The following is a 27,404-nucleotide window of genomic DNA, read 5'->3' as shown; positions in this document are numbered from 1 at the left end:
ACAGCAGCAGCATCCTTGATGACTGGAGCATCTTTCTCCGATATATAGTAAGTCCTGCCTTCCAAGGATAGGTTGGCTTCTCGGCTGCTGTGGCCACTGAGAACACTTCCTCCCCCTGACGTCACAATCCGGGCCGTCCTGAAGGTTCCAATAAGATCCTTCTGCTCTAGAAAAGGAGGCGATGAGAGAGTGACTCATGGATTCCTCTCGGGGCTGGCTCCTCCCTCCCAGCCCCTTTCCAGCCCCTGCACATGGGCGCCTTTGCAAGCCTCCCGTTGCTGAGGGGGTGGAGTTGCTGGCTGAGGCAGTTCTGCCGTGCCTTCCTTTCCCCTAACTCGGTGCCGCATCTGGAGGGAGCCGAATTGTACTCGGACTGCCCATGGGGCATGGAGGAGGAAGAAGCGGAGGAGCAGCGGCACGGCTTCGCGAGCTATCTTGCCATCCCGAGCATCAGCATTGCGGTGGATGAGACGAACGTCCAGCCGGGGGCCCTGCAGCTGATCGGCAGGCTGAGACCACAATGGGAGACGGCGCAAGTTAAAACCAAGGTACAAACACAGCACGGAGTTTCGTTGCCGGCTGTTGCAACTCCACTCCTGGCGTTAGCCGGGTGGGAGGCCGGACTCCAGGCGTGTATGAAATCCAAAGAAACGAATTAGAACAGGCAGGGTGGAAGGGATCTTGGTAGGAAGGGCAAGGCATGGAGAACATTCAACAAGTCTAGACTGGGCTTGATGTTAGTGGACCCTGCACCTAATATGGATGCATCGTACAGAAGATCGTTTCATGGAGATTAGGTACTGCCAATAGCAGCATCATACCTATACAGCCCGGGTGGATCTTTTCCACCCTTCAGTGCATGTTTATAGATCAGGCTGGAACTGAACTGAGTGATTCAGTGGTTAGAAGTAGGGAACAAGATGACTGATGAATTTGAATGGCTTGTAAGGGTTAGAAGGCCCGCAGCTTACAAGGCCCACACATTCTATCCCATGTGGTTCCCAAACACAACATTCAGCTCCTCTATCACTTCCCCCCAAAGATACTGAAGAGGTTGTAAGGAATTGATTCACAAGCAAATAGTTTATATGCTCAGCATTGTGCTGTTTAAGCAAGGAGCCCATTTAGTAGGAGGTTTATGCATGAGGCAGCATAAACCAGGGCTTAGAGTAGAAGGATTTGGCAGTTGCAGCCAAAGTTCTCTTTTCTGTGCTTCAGTTTTCACATTTGTAAAATGGAATCAACATGTCTTTCTCTTTCCCATCAACTGATGCATCTTAAGGTGTTTCCTTCACATCTGGAGGCACACTCAGTATTCCAGTATTCCAGAATGGGATGCAGTCTATCCACCTGTCAGCTTGGCTGTAATGGGGCATAACAAGAATTTTGTGGCCCATTAAAGATAGACTTTTGTTCTTCATGGACTACAGCCCATATTGTCAGATGCCTGAAGAATATCTGCATTTCCTGGCATTTTAACCCTACTGTAGACACGTCTCTTTTTCTCCACCTATATATAATTTGGTAAATGAGGTCACTCTTTATGCATCTGATAAAGTAGGTTTTGTCCACTGCAATAAAATGTTTAGTCTTTTAGAAGTAACAGAATTCCTTTTTTGATCTTGGAATAATTTGAGTTTTGTATAGATGTCCACAGATTGTGCATCTTGAATCTGCGCCTTTTGGCCCAGTTACTATCTGGAGATAACTCTCTATATGCATCTCATCAAGTTCCCAAAAGTTTATCCCCCAGTAAATCTTTTAGTCTTTAAGAAGCCACAGGACTCCTTTTTGGTTTTGCTTTAACAAACTATAGTACAGGTAGATCCCTGTGGAATAATAAGCTCTCTATGGCCAAAGCAGTATAAATAAAGGGGGGGAAATGGCACAATGAATGTTGTGCTGTATTCTAACACATTTTTGTAGATACTGTTTCCTGTACTTCCAAATGCATGAAAGCAAACCCAAGAAGAGAGCAGGAAGCTGCCATGAAATCATTCCTATAGATTGCTTAGAGATTCCAAAAAGTTAGCTTCTGTAGAAGTGCAGGTCTTGGAAGATTCCTGTTTTTATTTCACATCAAGCTACTGTAACAAAAAGAGAGTTTGCTGTAAATAGTGCATATGGAGCCATGCACTACTTCTGTGTGGCAGCATTTTGCATTGTATAATCAGTGCAAATCTCAGAAATGTATTTGCCATTACTGTTTAGTCTGTGGCAGGCACAGAGTTGTGGATGAATGAAAGCCCCCTTTTGTTACACACAGCACACACAGTCCCTGGCTCAAGGGATTTAGTGGCGCATTCTTGCACTGAGTTACAGAGTGCAACTTTGCTTAGATGGGCAGAGAGTCTGAAGTCGCAGCATGTCAGATCCCTAAATAAAACTGGGATGCTGAGCAATCTGTTCAGTTAAGATGGGGGAAACAGTCTTCAGCGTGCTGATGAGACCAGGGAAATGTTCCATTTGGATCCTGCTCTGAAATCAGGGCCAGAAATATTCCTTTTTGTCCTTGAATCAATGAAGCTGATAGCTACTAGATTCAGGACAGACAAAATGAAATACTTCACTAAGATGTGGAATCCTCTGCTAGAGGATATAGTGATTGCCACAGGCATAGACAGCTTTAGAAGGGGACTAGACAGATTCACAGGGGATAGATCTATCAGTGTCTCCTTGCAATGGTGACTAAAGGGAGCCTCCCCATTCAGAGGCAGTAAACCTCTGAATTCCAGTACCAAGAGGCAACTTCAGGGGAAGGCCTCGGCCTCTATGTCCTGTTGTTGGTTCTCCATGGTAACTGGAAGGGTCACTGTGTGAGGCAGGATACTGGACTAGACGGGCCACTGATCTAAACCAGCAGAGCTGCTCTTATGGTTAAGAAGACTTGCTGAAGACTTAATCTACATCAAGTTTAAAAAGCCCAATGGTATTAAGAAAAAAATGGTAATTTGGAGGGGGATGTATTTCAAGGCCCTCATAATCTGAGGCCCTCAATTGTAGCTTATCTTCTGAGAGCCAAGCTACAAGAGACAAGTTACACAAGGAGGAGCATGTGAAGGGAGCTGGAAGGCTTTGTCAATTTCCTCTCTCTACAGAGCCAGGGAGATCCCTGCTCAGAAGGTTTGTTTATTTCCTCTTTGCCTCTTAGAAGGGGAGGTGAAACAGACCGAGCCTTGGGAGGCAAAGAGGAAATTAAATCCTCTGAGGCGCATCTCCCAGGCTCCGTAGAGAGGGGAAATTGACAAAGCCTTCAGATCTCTTTTAAAACTCAGCTTCCCGGCTAACATTGCGACTCACTTCACGTGCTCTTCTTTGTGTAATTTGTCTCTTGTAGCTTGGCTCTGAGTAAATCCAACTCTGTCTGGAATACTTTCACAGTGGCTTTGATTATGCTTGACTTTAACATCTGGCAGTGCTATCCTAAGCAGACTTTAATGAATTTACAAGGGTGTAACTCTGCTTAGGATGGCAGTATCAGTTCCTAGGAGGCTTAGTCCTTACATAACTTCAAGAGGTGTTCACAAATACCTTTTAAAACAGCAATAGTTTATTCCTTTATTAAACAGGTGAAGTACTTTTACAATTGAATCCAGCCTGCATCACCATTTGAGAGACGGATGAAGAATTGCTGTTTTACTGGAGCCATAACTTTATTTATTTATTTGGTTGTTTCACTTATAGCCTGCCTTTACCCCTCCAAAGGGAACCAAAGCAGCTTCTGTCATTCTCCTCTCCATTTTATCCTCACAAGAACTCTGTAAGGTAGCTTTGGCTGAGAGTTTGTGACTGGCCGAGGGGGTCACCTAGTGGGCTTCCATGGCAGAGTGCAGAACTGAACCTGAGTTGCCTAGTCCATCACTCTCGCCACTACACCTCACTAGCTCTCTAACTACCTGTAAGGGAATTCAGAGGTTGCATAGAAATAGTACTGTGAATGAGCTGAATTGGTTATATTTTGAGCTCTTCCAATTTGGCTTGATGCCCTGAGCAAGTGGATTCTCAGCAAGCGTGAGGAGTTGGTGGCAGAAGGATCATTACAAATTTATAAATTGTCAAATATAATTAGACAGAAAAAGCAGAGTGAAAATAAATGGTAAAGGTCATCTGCAAAGAGCCAGGAAAGAAGGGGCTAAAATTAGACCATAAGGTCTTTCAGGCAAAGATGCTGCCCGTCTATTCTGTGCATGCCCAAGGCTTCGTGTCTTTGTGTATGTATAAAACAGCCAGTCGTCAGCATTGTCAGACTCAAAGAAACTGAAGGCATGTCTTGCTTTGCTTTCCTCTTTCTTCCCCATAACAACCTGGAGCTTAGCTTTGGAATGGAGTAGGGTGATGCTTTGCCCCCAGTCCAGGAGCTGGGATAGAAGCAATGTGTCATCAGTCTCTTGCTTCTTGTCAACTGTATTTCCAACAAACTGCTGCTCTCATGAGCAGGGCCAGGCTTGCAAGCGGCCTCAACGTCTCGCCTTTCCTTCCATCACTGACATTGTTACAGAAGGTATGCTACAAGAGACAAGCCTATTTTTCCAGCTCTGGCCCAGCCCTATGCTTGCCAGGATGGTGAATGTGTGGTGATGTAGGGTGTGATTGAGGGTACTAAAGCAAGGGAGGAGGAAACTGGAAAGAGAGAGGCTGAATCCCCCAGTCAAGGTTCACAGGCCTAAACTTGTAACAAAGAATGCCATACCTGTAACTTGACCGTGTACCAAGTTTCTATTCTGATTGCCTTTCAGATGTAATCAAGGCACAACAGTTTTGTGACAATTAATGGATATGAAAGTGGTAGCAGGTACCACGTTTGACAGCCCAACCCTGTGGATCATCTTCCCCACTTACAGCTGTGTCAGTTAATGGTCCATCACCAGGGGTCAGATAAAACTAGACTCTTGAACCTCTAACCTTCAGGCATATTGTCTTCTTCTTATTCTAGTATTCAGGCCTCCTGTTTCACACCAGACTATATGAAGAAAAGGATGAGGTCCTTTTGCAACATAAAACTAGGAGGCAATGGACTAGTCAACATTCTGTCTCCCATGGAAGGGAAAAAAGAAATAGAAACCCATAGGAGATTAAGCAGCCCTAATTGCCAGAGCCCAACATAACTGTAGCTCTGATAGCTTCAAATCTGAACTTTCCAGTGGCTAGAAGGAAGAGGGATTTTATAATAGACAAAGGAAGATGCTTGTAAATTTGAAGGGAGGACAGAAGTTATGTACAATGATTAGTAACAAAATGTGATCTCCAAGTACTGGAAGTTGCACACTTTTTTTTGTTTCTAAAAATGTTATAGCACTTTCCACCAACTTTCCATAGTCCTGAGACTTAAAAAAATGCAGTTGTCTTGGGGGCGGGGGGAGAAATCTGAAAGGTCAAAATTTAAAGATTCTGCAGCAGCTATTGAGATTATAATAGCTATGATGCAATTTCCAACCATACAACTATCTAGATCTAGAGGGCTGTTTCATAGAGTTTCTCTACATGAAACATCTGATTCATGAAGAAGATGTGTTAGGAGGTGCAATGTTAGCCAGGAAGGGTAGTTTAAAAAGACAATGCTGGCGACACGTTAAAAGCTTTACTATACACTGGAGCTGTGTGAAGGGTGTGTGAAATGCCAGAAGGGAAACTTCAGTCCATTATAACCTCCAGGTCTACACCTGGCTCTGGAAGACAGCTCCAGCCCATTCCCATTCCTGGCTTCCCTCTGGTTGCAATCCCACACAGTTTTAGACTGGAGGGATGAAATTGACAGAGCCTTCTTGGAGGAGAAAATGAAATTAACAAACCCTCTGAGGAGCTGTCTCTACTGGCTCTGTCTTTTTAAACTATGCTTCCCGGCTAACATTGCATCTCCCTACACTTGACAAACATGCCAAGGCGCCTCATGTAGAGAGACTCATAATCAGCCAACTATTTCAGCATTGGAATAAAAGGTGGAAATGAAACAGTATGGAAATATTGGTTGAAAATTGGGTGTCACCCTGTGAGAATGAACACTCTTCCAGGATGGCAGGATGAGGAGAATCATATTTACCTAGGGCAATTGGGGTTTCATTGTTAAGCTGCTAAAATTCATGTCTTGGCATGCAAGAGGGATAAATATCAGTAATCCTATTAAGGTCCACAGGAAAAACTCTTGGCAAGTTTAAAACAAAGCCAACACTCAGATCATCAAAATGGAGGTATTGCAGGAGTGTGTGTGTGTGTGTGTGTGTGTGTGTGTGTGCGCCTGTGTAAAGTGCCATCAAGTTGCAGCCAACGTATGGTGACCCCATAATGTTTTCAAAGCAAGAGATGAATAGTGATGATTTGCTGTTGTCTACCTCTGTGTAGCAACCCGGTCTTCGATAGTGGTCTGCCATCCAAATACTAACTGGGGCCGACCCTGTTCAGCTTCTAAGACTTAGTGAGATCAGGCTAGCCCAGGCCATCCAAGGCATGGTGCAGAAATGCATTTAAAGGGCATAATTTAATTTATTGTGCATAGCCCTGTCTGTTATCCTGTCCAGGGGGAGGAGCTGTGGCTCAGTAGCAGAGCGCCTGCTTGGCATGCAGAAGGTCCCAGATTCAATCCACGGCATCTCCAGTTAAAGGATCTAGCAGTCGGTGAAGCAAAGTCTTCTGCCTGAGTCCCTGGGAAACCACTACCAGTCTGAGTAGACCATAGTGACTGTGATGGACTACTGGGGTATGGTTCAGTATAAAGCAGCTTCATGTGTCCATAACAGCAACACTGACCTTGTTCACTGCTTTGAGTGGGGTGCTAATCAGTCTAGAAAAGCAGTATATATTCACAGTTTATTATTATTACTACTACTACTACTTCTACTACTACCTGGGATGGTTAGGGAAGACGGGAAACTAGGATAATGTATTTCTTAGGAAAGCCCAGTTACCTCATGTGTTAGTACCTATATTTGAGTGTGTGCTGGCATTAAAACAAGGGTCTCAGATGAGCCCTGAGAAGTTCAGGTTTCAATGGAGGAAACAGATTTGCAGTGTGAACTTTTAGACACTATTTAAATACACACTGTTTTGTTAGCAGCAGAGTCAGAAATGGAGCAGCAACAAGAAGAAATGGGATGCTCAAGCCATCCCATTTAGCAGGGCTGAATGCAAAGTCGGGTTTTATAAGGTCATGCTAGTACATTTTTGCCTTCACAGAGAAAACAAGAGCCTAATTCTAATGTAAGAAATGCAGGGACCTACAAAACGAGAATCTAAGGGCCAAGCTACAAGTGACGAATGACACTTGAACGGCAAGTGTATTTCTCCCTGTTCACTTGCTCTCCACTCAATCCACTTGCCATTCAAGTGTCATTCGTCACTTGTAGCTTGGCCCCAAGTTAAAAAAAACCTCTTGTAATCCAGTCTGGTGTTAGAACATTCCAGTGATATTCCACCTAGACAACATTTTAAAACTAATCATAAGTTCTGGGAAAGAAAAATATGTGGGGAAAAATTACCGGTGTGCACATGAAGAATTATTTTAAAAACAACAAATTTTTATGAGCTCCATGAAATCAGAACATGAAAGCAAAGCACTTGATCAAGTGTGTGCATTCTGCAATGAGGGAGAGTATTATGGGAGGATGTAGGGGAAGGTAATTCAAAGACCTGGCTCTGCTATATCTCTACAGGCTGCTTCATGTATTACATTTTTGATGTGTGAAGAAGAGTACTACAGTGTTTATGGAAAAATAAACACCCATCATATTTCATAAATATTGATATGTGGGAGTTTTGCTACATTGAGATTATAAAAGAGTATAGCATTCACTAAATTTAAACAGAGTCTACTTTTAAAGTATTCAAAGTATTTCATATACTATTTTAGTAATCCTCACAACAACCCTGTAAACTAGGTCAATATTGTTTACCCTCATTTTGCAGCCAAAAGCTACTGGCTTGACTAAGACCCTTTGAACCTTTGGTAGATGTGAGGTCTGACCAAGTGATGGTGGATCATTGAACCCAAAATGTTGTGTGCGGAGCAGACTTGAGGTGCAACATCTTCATACTACAGCCAAGGCATGTCCTCTTGTTCAGCAATGGTTGTTACATTGTGGTTCCTTTATGGCTTTAGCAGCCATTCTGGCAGTGCAGGAGCTGGATGACTCATGCGTTGTCATGCCGGGTGCATGCAGTCAAGCCTCTCTGTTATTGCTGTCCAGCTTAGTTTCGTGGAGCACAGCTTCATTTTGCCTTAACAGTATACTTTCAATTGCCATAGTATCCTATTTCCCCATATTTTCCAGCCCTGAAGTCTGTGGGGCAAATACAAGAGTAACGAGGTCACTGCTACATTCCCTATTACAACGTGGAATGGGCAGATTTCCCCTTTTTAAATCTGGAATATTTTCTTGGACTTCTTAAATAAACCTCCTCCATGACAGCAACAGTGTTTGCCACAGCACTCTCATCTAACTATTTTCTGTTTCTTCATTCCTCACCCAAGCTCTTCACTGATGGTATCACCAACAAGCTCATGGCTTGTTACACGGATGAGAACATGAGGGATGCAGTCCTGGTACGGGTCTATGGCAGGAAGACGGAACTTATTGTGGACCGAGCTAGTGAGCTGAGGAATTTCCAAGTGCTTCAAGATCATGGTTGTGCCCCCAGTCTCTACTGCACCTTCGAAAATGGCTATTGCTATGAATTTGTTCAGGGGAAGGCTCTTGGACCCGAACATGTGCGTCAGCCACAGATATTCAGGTGTGTGTGGAATGGAAGGGGTTTGTGTACCTTATTTCTTCTCCTAAACAGGTGAATAATTTGGATCAATATCAAAACAGAGGGTAGTTTAAAATATTCTATCCAGGACTTCCCAATCCCCCAGTTTTGCTTTGTTATGCTAATCTGGGAGTCTGACTGAAGTCTTCAGATGCCATGACTCCACCCCACCCCCAAAAACCTCAGTTATGATACAGAATTAATTCTGCTAATGGCAGGGCATTCTTCTGATTCAAGAGAATCTCCTTAATCAGTCCAGCAACATATCTCTGCATATCCAATTTAGGCTCAGCACAAATGTGATGTCTTTATTTTAAATTAAAAATGAAGCTTCAGTAAATGAATACAGAGGTAAAATTTAGGGGGGTTGTTGTTTATCTTTATTTGTACTTTTCTGTCTTACTCAGGATGGGGTAGCCCACCCTTCTCCATTGCAACAATCCTGTGAGATAAATTAGATTGAGAGCAGCTAATTCAAGGACACTCAATATAATCCACGGCAGTCCTATCTGGCACTTTAACTATTACACCATGCTGGTTCCCACATTAGAAGGAAATCTACAGAATTAGCAAGGCATGTTCTTTCTTTGATTTGATGTAAGAAATTCTCCATTATAAGGAACTCCCACACATTGTGTAACTATTTTCATCCTACAGATTTTCAGACTTTGGTTTTGTGAGGTCTGCTTTTGCTGCTGTGAGTACAAATTATGCTGAGTTTGGTAAACAAATTACAGCCAAGAACTGAAATGAGCATTAATGTTTTGGCATATTTGAGATGCGATGCTTTCACACACTTGCTGCCAAATGACTTAAATCCTTGAGTAGCTGCATCAGACATGTTTTTACAAAAATCTCTTTGGGGCCACAAATATAAGCTATCTCCTAATTTACACATCATTTTTAACTTTGCAAGTGTTAAGTGCCACTGACTAATAATCTTGAAGAGTGCATCCTTAACATTAATGCATAATCGATTGAAGCCTCATTGTTCAAATTCTAACCCTTTGTAAAAAGAATACTTTTGGTCAAACAAATTTGTCATTCTGCCTGCCGATAACCTTTAAAACATCTGTACAAAGTAAAGATTAACAGTGCAATCTAGGGCAGCATTGGCAAAATGTTTAGGGAGCTGTCTAGCCACTGTCCCAGTATATCTCCAAGGTACACTCACATAATCAGGAGTTGCACTGCCCCATCAGTCACTGGCTGCTGATGTTGCCCCACCATGGCCACCTACCATGGGTGCCACTGTAAATCCCTGCAACCACTGTGGAGCTGAGTGGGGTGGGGTGGGGGAGAAGTTGGTCTGCTCCCTAAGCCACTGCAATCCAGGAACCCACCCACCCCATCTCCAGCAGAAAGTTATATCAGCAAAAAACATAGTGTAACTCTCAGACACTCATGCACTGGGAAATGCCAGGTGCACCCCCCCCCCCAACATGGCCCTGCCCCAAAGCCCCAGAAAAGCACATGCCAACTACTGCTAGGCACATACCTCCTCCACAGAGCCAAAACCCCTTCCTGGTACCCAGTCATCCTGCCTCCCCTGCACTACATAAAATCAGCCAAGACCCCTCTAAAAATAATTAGGTATGGTATATGGTATGGGACTTTGCCTCAAAGCTCTCTGCCATGCAGACTCAGAGCATGCAGCATAGCATTTCAATGGCAGGAGAGGCACAAAGTGCCTGAGTACTACTGGGGGAGCACTTGGCACTAACACCCAAGGGGGAGAACCAAGTCTTGCTCCAGAAACTTAATAGTTACCTCATCCCTGAAGCCTTAAGCCAAAGGTGTGACCATGAACTGACAAGTAAGCAGGGGTGGGAATCCAGCTGCCCCACAAGTCCTCACATGCCTCCTTGTAGGAGGCGGGACACCACCTCAACAGTGATGGCTCTCACAAGCAAGACCAGTATGAGAAGCCAAGCCAGGCCATCATGCAATGGGGTACACCATTGTAGAAATATCCCTGGGAAAGTTGCGTATAATGTGAGGGGCGGGGAAAGCAGGGATGCTTGCAGCCCTGCACTGGCCTGTTAGAGCACTCCCTTACCAGGGATTCTTCTGCCCCAGGCAGGGGACAGGGCACATCTGAGGTTTGGGGTGACTGGCAGCTGTCCCGCTGTGCTCTGTAGATCAGCTAGCCAAGCAACCTTGGGACCCATTGCCTTGCAGAATTGAGCCCTATGCAGTAGCACTGAATTGATTAGGTGCTGTAGCAAAGCAATTCCTTACAGGTTTGGAAAGTGTCATTTAGATGGCAACAGCATGCATCTCAGGGGGATCTCCTGGCAAATGCCCTCTCGTGGGGTAGGACTGTGAACCCTGCCAGCCGTAGGCATGGCTGTGGCCAGCATGATGTCTGCGCTGTTTGCCGTCACTGCATGTCTTTTGCTTCTGTGCAGTGATTCAAAAGGTAGAGCTGGGAGCATGACTGTTGCTATTTCTGCCACTCTGCTCAGTCACTGGTCCCAGCCCATTTCCTGGAACATCCTCCTTGGCAGCTTTTTAACCGGGAAGTCTGCCTCACTCGGATGCATGCTGTGTTAAGCGCATCTCGGTTTGCCTCCCCATGTTACAAAGGCACAGGTGCCATACTGGAGAGAGGAAGTTGGCAATACAAATCATTAGGCCCCATCATGGTTTGCTGTTCAATGAAGTTTGGGGTGTTCTACAACTCTATGCCTGTTTGTTTGTGAGTGGAGGAGACTAGCTCCTTGTTTCTCCTTGCTTCACCTCCTCTCCCTTCCTTGTCACTTTCTCACAGGGCTGCCACACGTCCAAGAGGGAGAGTGCACCTCGGAGGCAGACCCCAAACTTAGGTCCCTCCCCCCACATTCTGCTGGCTGCTGTGTGTAGCGCGCATGGAGAATGGGCTGCTGGGTGGTCCAGGGTGTTGTGGCTCCTTTGGAAAGGGGAGTCTCTGGGTCCCTCACTCTCTCGCAGCACTGTTGGCATCAGATAAGCCAGGCAGCTTGTCAGTGCAGCGGTGAAGGGACCCATGGTGGATGTAAGGGACCTGCTACCATGGGTGCAGCGGAGGGGGCATTGTGGATCAGTGTCCCAGGCAAACCAATGGATCTCTGGGGTAGCCCATGACTAGGCCATTCTATCCCCCTTTTGCCAATTGCGGGAGCAAAACAACAGCTCTGGCGCATTTGCCTGCTTCTCACCTCTCCCCATGTGAGGACTGAATGGGGAGCCCTGGCCATGCTTTCCCAGTGCTTTCCCGCTGAACTGTGCCTGCCTGTGCAAATATTCTCTGCCAGGCACCATGTGGCTGGTGCTCAAGTCAGGGCTTCTGTAGGGTGCCTACTTCCTGTGGGTATGCTCCCTTTGAATCTCTGCTCTTGGGTGTAAGGGAGGGCTGTGGGCTCCAAGCTGATCTCTTTTTTTTTTTTTGGTATCCCTATTTTTACTTTGATGTGTGTGCAGGGATATTTGCTTGTGGGCTATGCTTTTGCTGCCAGGCAGGCTCTTGTTGGGGAAGGGGTGGGCATCCCCTATGGACTGAGGAGCGGGCATCTTGGGCCATTTCACTCTGTTGGGTTGCACTGTTACTGGGTCTTTCCTCCCTGTCTGCTAGTTCTCCATGGGAGGGGGTAACATCAAGGGGCAGTGGCTGGATCAGCAGCTAATGATTGATTGGGCCTGTGTGCGCCACTTCTGGAGCATCATTGTCTGCTGTTGCCTGATTGGTGCATGTTGCCATGGTTGCTGTGAGCTCTGGCATGCTTGCTATGTCATCTGCGCCCTCTGAAAGGGTATAGATTGTTTCCCCTGCAGTATGTCTATAGAGAATGGACAGGTACTGCTGAATTTTTGTAGACAGTCAACTGCTTGTGCCACAATGGCCCTTGGGATTGCACTGACAATGTCTGATTCTTGACTTCCAGGAACATAAAAAAGTGTCAAATCTCATATTATTTTGGACCAGACAAATGTCTGAATAATAAGTTCATAGACCTGTTAATATTGATTCTGTTCCATTTTATTTCTATTTATTTCTTGCTTATAATCAACTGGCCACAAATCAAGTGCCACAATTTGTGCCTTCTATATTGTACTGATGTGTTAAATATATGATCTGCTCAATTTAAAATAGAAGCTGCAATTTTTCCAGTCCAGTTAAATAATAGTTTTTATTGTTATCATTTGGATCATAATGCTTGTTCAAATCTCAACAGCTCATTAGCAGAAGGATTGGTTAATAGAAGCTGGGCACTTGAGAGATTAGGTCCAAGCATCCTGTTTCCATGGTTCCAATTGGCCCAACATACTTCTGGGCCGTAAAGGACAGTTCTTGGAACAGGTGACAGGAAGGCAACAGTGATACATTGCTGCTTTAGAGAGAATAGCAGCACTTCCTTCTGCTTGGTCCATGCTTTCCAAATGAACTCCATCCAGGAATTTCAGGGATACTGACCTACCCAACTCTGGTCTGGTCTGCTGGTATTCCTGTTGAGCAGAGAGAGAGAGAGAGAGAGAGAGATGTAGCAGTGGGATCAATGACCTGAGATCAATGGCCCCTCGATTGCTGTGTGTCCTTTGGCTGCTTTTACTGATAGAGGACAAGAAAAAAATGACCTTTGATATATTGGTATTCTGGCTTCTGTCACTTTTGTTGGGATATGCCAAGCTTCAGTATTAGCTGAGCATATTCTAACAAGCAAATGTTTTGCTTTCAAGGAACGAAACCTGAACCAGCAGGACACTAACAGTGCAGTCCTAAGAAAAGTTATACCATTCTCAAGTCAAGTGAAGTCTGTGATCTTAGAAAGGCACAATTCTATTTTGGATAGCAGTGCTTCTTCTGCGTGCCACAGTCAGTAAAGTCTTGTGTTTTGCTGATAGTTAAACCACTTTAGATTCCAAATCCCCATGATAATTATCCCACCTTACCTGTACTCTTACTTTATAATAGGAAAAGCAATTCCAACAGCACCCACACATGACTGAAGGCATCATGGAAATGTCAGGTTTGGCAATGTTAATGGTAGTTCCACATTATTAACAAAAGGCTCCACGTACACATTTCCTATAGTGAGGAAAGCAATCAAATGTTGTTGGCTTAATGATCTACTGAAAAATGATTTTTCTTCCATCTATCCAATGAGCCCAGAGTCCAGTAAACTGGAATCCTACCCAAAGGTGCTGCCAATTGGCAGAATTTTTATAGTATCATAACCAGAGTGGCACTGTCATATTTCAATGGCATCTTTCCTTCGTTTGCCCACTTGGAATGGAATCTCAAGTTCCTGTGTACCAAACTCAGGAGCTGCCTTTCTTTTCCAGAATGGCTTTTCTTTTGACAAAATTACTACAGCCCGCATTTCAGTGCAGTTCCCTGTTTCCAGAGTAATCTCCAGAATGGTATTCTTTGTTAGTTGCACGAGGGAAAACCGTTATCTCTTCACTGATATCTGTGGAGCAAATTTGTTTTACAGCCCAAACCATAAGAGCACTTGCGGGACAAAGTTCACATACAGCAGGATGGATTTTCAGAAGAGGTATTTAGTGGAAATGTACAATGTTGCTTTCAATTAAAACAATAGCAAAGAAGTTTTTTAAACAACTGACCACTGAACATCTGTATCATTGGTTCTCTTTTAGGCTAGTAGCCCAGGAAATGGCGAAGATGCACAGGATTCACACCAATGGGAGTCTCCGCAAGCCCTGCCTGTGGCACCGATTGTACAAGTATTTTAACGTTGTGAAAACCGAGTTTTCCAGAAAGACACTGAATTCCTGGTAAAGAAAGCCAAATGCTAATCTCTGTTACCCAACAGCTTTTGTCAGTCTTGTTTAGTTTTATGTATATATTACATTGGGTACAGGGCATCTTGTCCAACTGTAAGTAAGAGAGAAAACTCATTCTCATTAAGGAGAAAACCATGTGAATGGAAAAGCCATTTGGGACCCTTCTTCATCTTTGCTACTGAAAGTGCAGAAAGTCATGCCTTTTCAAGATGATTGTCATTCTTCCAGCCAAACTGTGGCAGGGTCATTCTGCCTAATGCCAAAAGCTAGGGCTAACTTTGTTTTTGCTTTGAAACCATGTGATTTAGCAATTCAAGCTTAAAACAATTGATGGTTTGAGGGCTGGGACGGAGGTACAGTTAGGTTAATGGTTAGCATATAAATCTCAAAACTGAAGTGTCTACAAATCATGGCTTTTTAAAAAGCATGAATATTTGTTTAGGGAAAGTTTAAAATATGTACCAGTGTTTGGGGGAGAAGCTTTCCACAAGCATCTCCTGCATCTGTGAAATAGATACACATCGTGCACTTCTAACATGGCCCTCCAGATGCCTATTGACCTTATCACAGACACCCAGAAGTGCATCTCTGTCCTTTCCATGGTCTTGACACAGGTTCAGCATTTTGTACTTTTAAAATAACTTATCTAGCACATTCTCTAATGTATGCTGTAGTAAACAAACTTAATTTGGAACATTATTTATTCTTACCTAGGACTTATTTACATTGTTTTATAAAAATGCAATACATCCATCTGTTTCAATTCTGCTGTTGGCTGTTCTACTCTCTATATATCATGGGTGGGGGATGGGAGGTCAAAACACAGCGTTGTTCAATGCACAATAAATGTATTCAGAGAAATCAGTAAAAATAGATGGGTCCCAGTAATCCATGAAAATAGGTTGAACATAATGTTTAGGTACAAAGGTTTATTAGTCTGTTGGTTGCATTCTGTAACAGGATCAAGACCTTAAACATTTTCTTTTAGTAGTCCCATGGCCACTCTTTAGAGAAAGAAAGGGGAGAGAGGGAAAGAGTGATCTAGATTGTGTGAGAGAGAACTAATTTAAACTTAATTTACAAGATAGATACATTTCCTAGAAGATCTTGTCTTGTAACCATGAGGGGTTTTTTGTTTGTGTGTTGTTTGTTAGAAGGGGGAATATAGGTGTTGTAATAATACAGAGTGATCATTTCCATCCTAGAAAAATGACCTTTGCATTTTTTTAAAATTAGTAAGATTTGCAAAGCATCTTAAGGTCACTGCCCACAAATGAAAATAGTACCACTTTTTTTTCTTCCTTCCCAAGCCTCCATCAAGAAGGGCCCCTTCCCAGTCTAGAAGTGCTAGAAGAAGAGATTTGCTGGATGAAGGAACATCTCTCCCAACTTGGATCTCCAGTAGTCTTCTGCCACAATGATTTATTGAGCAAGAACATCATCTACAATGAGGCAGAAGGTTTGTTACTGTAGTATTGCTAAAACACCTAGTTCTTTATTCTGAAAGGAACATTTCAAGTATACAAGCAAACGGTACCCTCCTGTCCCTTTAAGGAGAATCCATTCCAACTCTCTCGACCTTGGTTTTTTCAGGTCATGTCCGCTTCATAGATTACGAATACACTGGTTACAACTATCAAGCGTATGATATTGGGAATCATTTTAATGAATTTGCAGGTGAGCAGATCTCCCTTTTCCTCCCTAGATGCAGAAAATGCCTACTCCTCCATCCCTTTTTATTGGTCTGAAGAGAGAATGAAACAGAATCTGTGCCCCTCCCTAATTGTACCAGGATGGTTTCAAATACAGGAGGGATCTTCACATGGACCCTGTAGGTCTGAGGCTGGTCTCTCTCCTAGGGTTACAACAGGCCTGGAGAAAAATGTCTTGTCTCTTTAACAGGCTATTGCAAAGCCATTTGGAAACTTATTTATTGTACAGGAGGTGATGAGACCTGGAGGGAAAAATTGGGAAATGGGCAGTAGGAGCATTTAATGGCCATGGAGGTAAATAACATGATCAGGTGAATGAATTCTGTTAAAGGGAGGGACATTTTTCTCCAGGACAGTTGACCACCCTGCCAATACTTTCCAGCTAATCGCAGATGAGAACGCCTTCCATTTCAGTCACTGCTCAGCAGCAGCAGCAGCCATTTTTTATTATGGCATCTATTCACTGGCCACTACTGTCTTTTTGCTGTTGATATTGTTGTAATTTCTCCCCTCCTCTTTTCTCCCTGGTAGTGGCTTTCATATATTTTAAACTAGCTTGACGCCCATGCTTCACTATGGTATTTAACAACTTTAAATCCAGTTATAATATTTATGAGTATGTAACATTTTTTTGGCTGTGGGCGTTTCAGTTGGTTTTGTAGTACAATAGCATAGTACCCGAGCTTCACAAAAGTATTTGAATAAATCGAAGCATGTTGATACCTGAAACTGATGAAGTGAATTTCAAAATGTAACATTTATTGAAAAGATTTTTAAAAGGAAAAGATTGTAGTGCAAGAAATAAAGTGAAAAATATGTACAACCTTTTTTTTTTCTACTGAAGGACATCTTTGTAGACCTCATTGGTTGTTTTCCTCCACTTTGGAGCCCCCATTTTGAAGAGAAGCTTGTGGGCTAGGAAGCTAGGAGGGTTGAGCATGTTGAGGAACTCCACAGGGTAGTGGACCGCATCATCCATTTGCATCACTGAGTCCACAGATCTGTACTCCATTTCTACTCCTTCAAGGGAGTTAGGTTGTGTTTCATTAATGGTGGCAACCTTGTCATTCTTGAGGGTCAGAATGGCAAACTTTCACAGTCCGTCCATGGTCTGTTCCCTGATAATGGCAATATCAGGGTATACTGAGACTGTTAGGTCTGCTAGGGTCATCAGTACTGTGCCCAGGCCTGCAGGGATGGTCATCTTTCCCTTGGACTCGGAACTTGCTGGTACTTGACCACTGCTGCTCAGTGTACTGCAGGAGTATGAGGTGCATATTTCTTTGCCGCATCTCTAAGTTGCTTCCTCCTTTTAGCATTCGTATATCTTACACAATGTCTGCCAGGAGGCTTCTTGGGGGTAGTAAGAGGTGATGGCTGCAAGAGGTGTGAGGTGGAGTTGGACTGAGGGAGGGGTGGTGTGGTGGGCACTTTGGCAGGTTCATGTGAGAGGTTCGCATTGAAATGGCCCCTAGAAAGGTTGTGCACCATCTCCCCATGAACATTTAAAAACTCAGTTGCCATACTGACTTTTATATAAAATCCCTTTTCAGGAGTCTTGTACTGTTTTTCTTCAACTGTATGCAGTTTCCTTGACCTAATTTTTACCTCAAAACACAGAATTCTACATCAGGCTGCTAGCCAGACAGGAAAGTCAAGCCCCACAGGGAGATTAGCAACCCTAGAGGGGCAGATTGGGAGGTGTATTTTTACCTCAGGACACATTCAGTGACTGGGAGTCATGGAATGTGTTCTGAGGTACTGCATGTGTCCTGCATACTGTTTAGAATGTTGGGATGATGACCAATCAAGGCCATATATGCAAATGACCTCAGGGAAGAGTGGCAGTTGTGGGGGGAGCACCCTGCTAGCCACACAGGGAAGCTGTATCCCTATGGGAAAACACATTTGACCCCTTTTTACCCCCTTAGTGGACGAATTTCTTAAAATCCCTTCTTAGTGAGCCTCTACATCACGAAAGGAACATTCTCCCCAGATTTCAGGTTTCTAGGTACAGGGGTTTGGGCTGGGTGTTGATGAGTCAGTCAGGACACTTGTCTTTATATATATAGATGGCAATTTAAATAAAACAGAATACAATTTAAAGAAAGGAAGAGAATAGAAAACACAAAGCTGCACTAAGAATCCTGTCAGTGCCTCACACAGTGGCCACAGGCTGTGGACTATGGACCAAGAACCCTGGGCTATGTGTGCCTGGCTACACTCAGACATTTCTGCCAGGGGGTAGAAGCTCAACTGGGTATCATGCAGCTGGTAAAATGTTGCTAACTTCTGGGCAAAAGGCAAATCTTCTACATGAATTTTGGAAAGTTAAACTTTTTTAATTCAAAGAACTGATGAGAAACAAGGGTACCCTTACCAATGCAGGGCAAAGTGAATGACTTTACAGTAAATAGTAATTTGAGTTTGTTGCAATATTATTTCTGTCCTCTGATTCCAGCTCAAACAGCAGACTAGAAGCCAGTGCCTTTAAAAGGGCCTGTAGGTAATTAAAATAGTCTCTGTGTTAATTCTGTTCCAACTGAGCTTCTATAATACAGGAAATCATTGTACCGCTAATCATGTCTGTTTCAATTCCTGCTTGTACCATCTTGTTCCTCATGGATCACAGAAGCTAATCAGGGTCAAACGGGAAGACTTCTAGAAAAGACCTGCAGGATTTGGTGCAGATGGTATTTCTGTGATATTTTTCCAGAACGAGAATGATGTGAGTTGGGTAGAAAACTGTCTTGTGATACGATCCTTGTGTGAAGCAGAAGGGAGAAAGGCATTGGGGGTGGATGGGAAAGGAGAGGGCACTCAAGTACGGGCTTATTCTACCAGCACTCAACATAATGGCTGGTTTTAAGGAACTGGCACCTTTTCTTCTCCAAACAGTTTTGCTGCTTACATTTTAGCCTCATACCTGCACATTTTAGAAGCTGTGCAACATGAACAATGCAAGTCAGTCCAATCAATTTCAGCTCAGCCTGGTGAACCAGTGGTGCAGACAAGCCTTAAAATGGTACCCATCATGACTCACAAGCCATCTTTGCTACCCATTCCATCTCATGTTCTGGCAACTGCCAACTTCTGCTCGCAGGGCTGAATGAAGTGGACTACAGCCTGTATCCCTGCAAGGAGATCCAGCTGCAGTGGTTGAAGTATTATCTGCAAGCTTTCAAGAAACTGAGTCAGGAGGAGCCTGGAGAGAAAGGAAAAAATAGAGGAGGGAGTGTTGTGTCTGAAGAAGAACTGGAGACCCTCTACGTGCAAGTGAACCAGTTTGCCTTAGTAAGTATCTGCACTGCATCATCAACAAAGGGTGGGTAAAAAAGAAAAAAAGTTTCCAACCGGCTGTAGGATTATTGGTGCACAACTTATGTCACCCTGAGGTTCCCTTATACCATTTTCTTAACTTAAGGGGTTGTATCACTATCTTGAGTATAGAAAAGCATTGTTATTGCAACTTGGCCTCTGTGATTTTTGTTTTAGCCTATTGTGCTAACTTTTTTTCTCAGCGCTTCATAGCACATGCTCACTTCTTTGTACCACTAGAGGCCTCTCAGAATCTGCATGTGCCCTCTTCCCTCTTCGTATGTACTACCACAAATCTGCACCCCTAGTTCTCAGTCCATGATCTTATCTATTGGTTCCTTCTATTCCTTATTGCACCCCCTGGTGGTCACTTCTCTCTCTGCATCATCACAGGTTGCTCTTCATCCAGTTCTTTTTCTTTCCTGCTCCATAGGTTTCTCTGGACCACCATTTTCCTCTTTTCACTTTTCCTTCCCTCTCCCATCTTGTTCTGTTCCTATTTCTTTTGCTCATCTCCATTCCTGCTTTCTGAAGCAGCACCAGTATCACTGAGTAATACATATACTGAGGAAGCCCCGGGTCCAGGGTTTCAGCACACATTGCATGTCTCAGGGATGTCCCCAGTTTGAGGCGGATGCTCTGGAGCTCAGCACTTCCCAGCCACACAAGTCCAAATGGGACTGGGACTTCAGCACACAGGGAGAAAGGCACCATTTTCCTGATTTGAGACTGCCCCAAGGAGCTACTGTTTGCCCCATTTGGGAAATATGTGTATCCTGTCAATACCATATGGAGCCCCAACAGGTCAAATAACATTTTTACAGGGTTTTCAGGTAAAGAAAATGGTGTGCGAGGAGGGTCTTAGTCCTCTCCCCATGCACCATCATTGTGATCTAAATTGGGACCGTGTATGCCTCGGAAATATGGAACTCCAGAACATGTGTCTTGGCCTGACCCAGGGACTTCCCCAGGGGAAATGTAATGTGTAGTTAGGCCTCAGATGCAGCTGGGATATGCAGTATGGTAGGCTGGAAAACTGGCACCGGTTCCATCTCAAGGAAGAAGAGGAGTAAAGCAGGTATTCTTCCATTCCCATTTTTGGAGGGTAATGACAAACAACCTTGAGCTGTTCAAACATGAAGGAGGGAAAGGGCTGGGAACCGGGATATGGAATTCAAAAGGACTCCAAATAGGGATCAATCTGTAGTCAGCCAGCATATTTTGTGTCTCTGTAGATGTGCTATACATCAAAGGTAGTTGGTGTCTTTAAGATCCTGGGGAAAGCAGATACATGTTACCCAACAAGCCATCTGTCCGGATACGTAGTATCAAGAATTTCTTAACTAATTGAATCCAGCTGTTTGTTGTTGTTTTTTTAAGAAAACTGATCAAGTATGTCACAAAGATTCCCAGTGAAAATACCTTTTGGAGGAAATCTGTGGTGTTTTCCCCACTGCAATATTACAGTAGTATGAAAAACTGTACCTACTCCAAATGTTTGCTGTCTAACTGATGGAGCTATTGTCTGTATGGACCCAGTAAGACAATCATCGTACCCTACTTGCAAAGTTCTAAGGAGTGCTATCAGTTAGTAAAATAAGCAGTTCCATGCAGAAGGAACAAGTGGAGACTAGTTAGGGCATCCCTAAGCTAAATTTTAAAATACAACTGACTCTCCAAGTCCTCATACTTCATATGGGCTGTCCACTTAAAGGAACATTTTGTTGCATGTTTTTATATATATGTATTCATACTTTAATTTAAAAATTTCAAGTATCAGGAAAACAGTGACTGTGCTTCAGTGAATGGAAGAAGGGACAGGTGTTGGTAATGCCACGGGCATTAGCCGATATTAGTCTTCGCAACTGTGTTTTTCCTCTGGTTCAAAAGAATGGGTCTTTGCCCTAGTTTCTCAGAGATCAGTTCAGGCCCAGAAAAGGAACTCTGGTGTTTAAATAGTTTGAGAGCACTTTCAAACCACCCATACTGCTCTTAAAATGTTACATTTATCTTCAACCAAGTTTTCACTTTGTCTGTCTCACTTACCCCACCTGTGTGTCCTTGATATTTTTGTCTTCTATTCTAGGCATCCCATTTTCTGTGGGCTTGCTGGGGCCTGATCCAAGCACAATTCTCTACCATAGACTTCAATTTTGCTAGGTGAGTGTGACTGTCTACATTGATGGAAACATTCTAAGGAGATGGAGGTAAACCTGTGAATGTCACTTCTCCATGTACAAAGCAGATTCAAGAACAGTATCCCAATGGCTGCTTTTATGCAGAAGGTGGCATCAATGAGAATCTGACCACCATATTGATTTGGGGACCTGATACCAGTGTAGTATCGTGAATGCTATTTAACTGTCTCAACATTATGGTTTAATCTGAGAGTAGCACCACAGTGGGTTTATCTAGCAATAAGTGTAGCACTTGACGGTCTTAAACTCTTTGTCAATGAGTGTCAGATGTCTGTGTACCATTTTTTTAAAATGTATATTTCAATCTCAGCCTGTATCCTCCTAATGTACAGCTTTGTTTTGCAGATATACTCTGTTTCTTCCTTTCCCATATGGGCACCATGTTGGGATCTTTACTGTGATTGTGAAGCTGACAGTGTGAAAAGTCATATTAAAACAAAGACATATAGATATGCTGAACAATAGCTGTTTTGCCAATGTGCCAAAAAAGGTATAGGTCTTTTTAATGCTAGATTCTTGGGGTGACCCTGCCATTGGTAGAACTGCTGTTGGCCTCGCTGTGATGGTAATCACATAGAGTGCTCATGGTCTTCCAATCATAGATTACATAGAACTTGTCCATGCATTACCTTCTCTGTCCTATCTACTTCCTCGTGATGATTTTTCTTCACTTTTCATAATGCCTAATATTGGTTATTTGCCCGTCTTGTTTGACTCCACCCTGTCTCATTGGCTAATGGTGGGGGTTTTAAATAGTTTCATTGAGTTTCCTTATACTATAATCCATTTTTTTATTATTATGCATTATCGCTGTATTATAGGGGAATGGGGGAAGGATATAGGATAGATAAGAAAGTTGGACTGGGTAAATTGAGTTTGCCCACCAGAACAAGAATCAGATGTGTGAGCAATTGATGAGAAGGGTTCATAGAGGCAATTGTAATTGTCAGTTGTTATGCTGAGGTGTACATGGTGTGTGGAGCAATGTGACAGGAATATGTGAGTATTGTGGGGTGTTGTGGGTATTGCAAATGAAGACTGTGGATTTTTGCAGGTTTTCATTGCTATATACCAATGATCACAAGGCATAGTAAAATAATGTTGAGAACAAGTGTTATGTAGTTAGGTATAGTAACAGTCTTCTTCTCTTTCTCTTGCTCTGCAGGTATGCAGACATAAGATTTAAACAGTACTTTAAAACGAAACCTATAGTGACAGCCCTCAAAATGTCAAAGTGAAGTGAAGAGAGCCTTCTGTTTCACAGGAGTCCAAACTTATTTTCTCCGATCTAGAGCACCTGTCACCCTATCCTCAGAGATCAGCCTCTCCTGCAGTTGCTTCAAGGTTGAGAGGTCAGACATCATGAAACTGGGACATAAAAGGAAATCACACCTGCAAAGCCAAAAATTAAACCAAGCCCCTGGACCATGGCTGTGCTATCTACAAATTACCTGCCAAATTTACTTTCAGAAGGTGACGTTAGGACATGGATTGAGCAAGAGATTTTATTCATGGATTCTGGTGTATTAAGGAATGTTTCAAGTGTGTCCAGGCTTAAAAAGTGGAGCTGAGAAATTTATGTAGCCTTAAAAGTCAGAGCTGAATGGAATCTTCTTTGTCCCATGGTTGAAGGAAAAACTGACAGCGGCTTAGGTTTTAAGCACATACAGGATACTGCTCCTGTGCTCTTGGGCTAACCAGAGGACTGCTAGCCTCTTCTTCTGCATGTATCAGAACTGTTTGAGTTCTCCTCACATCGACTCCCTGCACATATAGGGAGGATCCCCACCCCTCTTGTCTAGGTTTAAAAAAACTATCCAAAACAGGCCTAGAGCTGGTCTCTTTACACATATAAAAGATAAACCTTAAATATCTGGTGTAATAAGCTAGTGAAACAGCCCCCTGGACCATTAACTGGCAAAAGGGTTGCCTATGCTAATTCAGCATACTCTGTACATGCTTGAGAATCTAAGTAGACACCATATACAATTTGTACCACTGTGAAAAGGACAAATGTTTCAGTTGAAACCTAAGAATGAGGAAATGCCGACACAGAGACACCAGATATGCTCAATATTCAGCTACTGCCGTGTAAGGGACTAGTTTGTATAGGCTTTGCCCTCTCATCTGCTGTGTTTGTCACTGCTAAAAGGCACAAAAATGGTTGCATAACTGAAAGAACCTAGGTTTCTAGCTGGTGTGCAGTGTGTGGTTGGTCAGCCTGCTCCACACTGCAGTCAGAGTTTGTGTCCATGTGCTATTTCTAGACTTTGAGAATGTACAGCTATGCATTATGAGCAATTTTCAAAAGACAGTATAAAAGGATAATAAATGAAATGCTTGTCAATAAGGTAGAGGAAGCAAACAATACCAGCAAAGCTTAGGACCATAGGTTTTTTTGATCCAGGATTGCATACCGTTGGGTAAGCAGATGTGCGTGCCAAGTATTGTGGTAAACTGCAGTGCAGAAGAACTTGGAGAACCATGTGATCTTCTCTGACTATGGATAATCTCATGGTTCTTTTATTGTCCCTAGATCCTGAGGAACTGGAGTCAACTTGAAGCATTCCTTATGAACTGTGAACAATTCCCATGGTGCTTTGTTTCACAAGAAAACCATTTGGGGTGTTTTACGAATGAGGACCAAGTCTATACACAAACGAGCGCACATGCATGCACATGTGTGCACACACACACACAAACAAACCTTATAGTAGGTTCTCCAATCAATATGAGAACAGCATTTAGCTCACCAGTCCCAGCCTGCGCCACATCAGCTCTGCCTTCCTTAAGAGTGGAGGAAAATAAACAAGAGGAACGCGCTGGGAATTGGGGCAGGGTCTCTGGCTTGGGAAGTGCCCGCTCTGGGTCAAAAGGACTGAATCTGTGCTGTCGGAATCTACTAAATGTCATTTTACTATCTCTGTATTTTTCATGGGATTTTATTTTTTTTCTTTATTGTACTATTAATGGAATCAAAAGCACCCAGTCTTATAATGTCTCCATGGTTTGTTAGGGGTTTTAATATCCCCAGTGAGCAAATTTTCACTGAATATGTATTTTGAAGCAAAGATAGAAACAGCCTCCTGCAGTCTTTTAATTGCTGTGCTATTATAATTAACTTCCTTACTTTCAGGCTTAAGCTTTCAGGATCTGATTCCCTGTGGCTTTTCTATGTTGGTGTACTGATGGAGAACAGCTGTCAGGAAAGGCCATTAAGTGCCTCCTAGAAATTACCTCAGCCCAAGTAGGGGGCCGCCTCTGTTAGTCGCAAAAAACAGAAGGATGAGAAGCAGGGCAGTGACTGAAGTCTGACTATTCTAGTTTTAGGGCTCTCCAACTGTGATGTGAGCTGTTTCCATTCTCCCCATCAGTACTTAGTGCAAAGTAAATGTGAATGAGAGATGAAATTTAGGTTTCTGCCATACCTCTGATGGTCACTGGAATTTCAGTTATCCTACCAGCAAGAAATGCCCTCTAATCCTTTTTTCAAGTAGAACCTGATCTGGTAAAGCAGGCCAACCAAATAACTTGATTTTTTAAAGCAACAGTCCAGCAAAGGCCAGTTTGAAACCTTAGACTGAAACGGAAATCAGTCTTAAATTGGGAGTGTGACTCTTGCGCCGCCGCCCCCCCCCCCCCACTGCAGCCCAGGATCAGCATTTCTGGGAAAATTTGGGGCTGCAGGAAGAGAAAGTTGAGCTCTGTGGGCAGAAATTGTCCCATCTAATTCAAGCCAGTGTTAGCACTTCAAAAGGCAATGCTTAAGTTAGTGTAATGTCTAAGCATGTTTTGAGTGTGCAAGCTATTAGGAACTGCTCTCACCCCTTTCGGCACTATTGTGCTACTAAAATGTAAAATGGTCTCTCAAAATTTGGTTGTTCAATATATTTAGGCCAACCTTTGCAAATTCACATTCTGTGTGGCTTCTATGCTAGCGAGAGATCAAATGTAGTGGAAAGATTTATGATCTGTTTAGACGGTGGTACACAGGTATGATGTAATGTCCCAGCTCTTAACTGGAATCTTTTTTTTTAAAGGCTTGTCCTTACTCCTGAGTATTAAATGTTACATTTCATAATAACCATATTGTGTGTCCATTTCGCCTTTCAGTACAGGATGTCATAGTATGCAGAGGGCAACAGGAAAGCTTGTCAATTCCTTGTCTGCAACAATGAAGAAAGTGGCACTTACCTATAACTGTTGTTCACTGAGGTCTTCTGTGCAGGCCTGCTAACCAGAGGATTTTACAGCTTTTTCTCCTCTAAGAAGGGGCACTCTCCTCCCAGAGCACGTGTGGTGATTTCCTGCCAAAAACACGCTCTTAGGGGGTGCACCAGAAGTGAAGAGTATATAGCAGGACAGGAGGGAGGGTGTGTGTGCCTGCACAGAAGACATCAGTGATCAACACTCACAGGTAAGTGCAACTCTGTTTTTATTGTCCCACATGGGAGATTAGCAAGCCACTTACCAGGAGGAGGGTTGACTCTTCACTGGAATGACGATTGCAGAACTGCTTGACCCACTGCTGCTTCTTTCCTATTGAACACATCCAGAGCATAGTGCTTCACGAAAGTATCAGCAGATGCCCATGTTGCAGCTCTGCAGATCTCATGTAATGGAGCACATTTAAGAAGTGCTGCTGATGTCACCGGCACTATGTGCATGGATCCCCAACAAACAAGGCACCTCAGTGTTTTTATAACATAATTTGATGGCCTCTGCCACCCATCTTGCAATGTTCTGTGAAGATGTCCTTTCCCCCTTCTTAGGTCCCTCATAGCAAATGGATAGTTCGGAACCTGGCTGTCTGATCTAAATAGCACAAAAGGGCCCAGTGTATGAAGTGTTCTTTCTGTCGCCAAAGTAGGTGACGGGAAGAACACCGGCAGTACTCTCTCTTGTGTCATGTGGAATTTAGAAATCACTTTAGGAAGAAAGCCAAGACTTGGTCTGAGGACTATCTCTGGATGTATTTTAAGGAACGGTTGGTCCATCCTCAGAGCTGCTAGCTTGCTCACTCTTCTGGCGGATGTTATTGCCACTAAGACAGCTACTTTGTAAGACATCCTCAAGGAGCCTTTGGCTAAAGGTTCAAATGGTTTCTTCATCGACTTAGCTAGAACCAACTGTAGTGACCACTGTGGCACTATTTGAGTGGTTGGTGGAAACATGTTATACAGTGCCTTCAGGAATAGTTTAGACATGTAATGTAAAAATATAGTTTTCCCATCTACCATGGAATAGAAGGATGAAAGAGCCACCATGTGGACTTTAATAGAGGAGTTAGATAAAGATTCCTTTTTTAAAGAAACAAGGTATTCTAATAGTATACCCCGGGCACAAGTATAAGGATTAACTCCTTTAGCTCCTGCCCAAGTTTCAAACTTAAGACCATTTTCCAGTTATAAGATAATCTAGTGATAAGATAATCTAGTGTTATGCTTCCTAGCATTGAGTATAACTTCTGCCACCTCATCAGGCAGGTTATCTATTGAAGAATTAGCCATGCTGCCAGATTCAGTCTGGGGGATATCATGGTATTTGATCCCTTCGTAAGATAGGAGATCCGATACTTTGGGAAGCAGAATGTATTGCCCTTTGGCCCTCCACAATAGTCAATGAAACTTTGGTTGCTATGGCCAGAAAGGTGCTATTACAATACACGTGG

The 27,404-nt window shown here is 43.3% G+C and overlaps 1 protein-coding gene across 1 annotated transcript; it reads left to right on the top strand.

The window, feature by feature from the left end:
• Positions 1–242: 242 nt before the first annotated feature.
• ETNK2 (ethanolamine kinase 2) lies at positions 243–25,786 on the top strand. The gene is made up of 8 exons (XM_054979176.1): positions 243–548; positions 8,462–8,721; positions 14,359–14,496; positions 15,816–15,964; positions 16,099–16,182; positions 19,321–19,511; positions 21,622–21,695; positions 22,899–25,786. The coding sequence occupies exons 1-8, from the start codon at positions 252–254 to the stop codon at positions 22,969–22,971; spliced, it is 1,266 nt and encodes a 421-aa protein (XP_054835151.1). The 5' UTR covers positions 243–251; the 3' UTR covers positions 22,972–25,786.
• The last annotated feature ends 1,618 nt before the right edge of the window (positions 25,787–27,404 follow it).

The sequence above is a fragment of the Eublepharis macularius genome, chromosome 5, assembly GCF_028583425.1.
Source record: "Eublepharis macularius isolate TG4126 chromosome 5, MPM_Emac_v1.0, whole genome shotgun sequence".
Lineage (NCBI taxonomy): Eukaryota > Metazoa > Chordata > Lepidosauria > Squamata > Eublepharidae > Eublepharis > Eublepharis macularius.
The sequence above is the reverse complement of the archived record's forward strand: the minus strand, read 5'-3'. Positions and strand labels throughout refer to the sequence as shown.

Coding starts and splice junctions, on each gene's coding strand:
- ETNK2 (XM_054979176.1), top strand. CDS start 252: ATGGGCGCCTTTGCAAGCCTCCCGTTGCTGAGGGGGTGGAGTTGCTGG. Junction 8,722..14,358: donor CGTCAGCCACAGATATTCAG/GTGTGTGTGGAA, acceptor GTTCTCTTTTAG/GCTAGTAGCCCAGGAAATGG. Junction 16,183..19,320: donor TCATTTTAATGAATTTGCAG/GTGAGCAGATCT, acceptor TTCTGCTCGCAG/GGCTGAATGAAGTGGACTAC.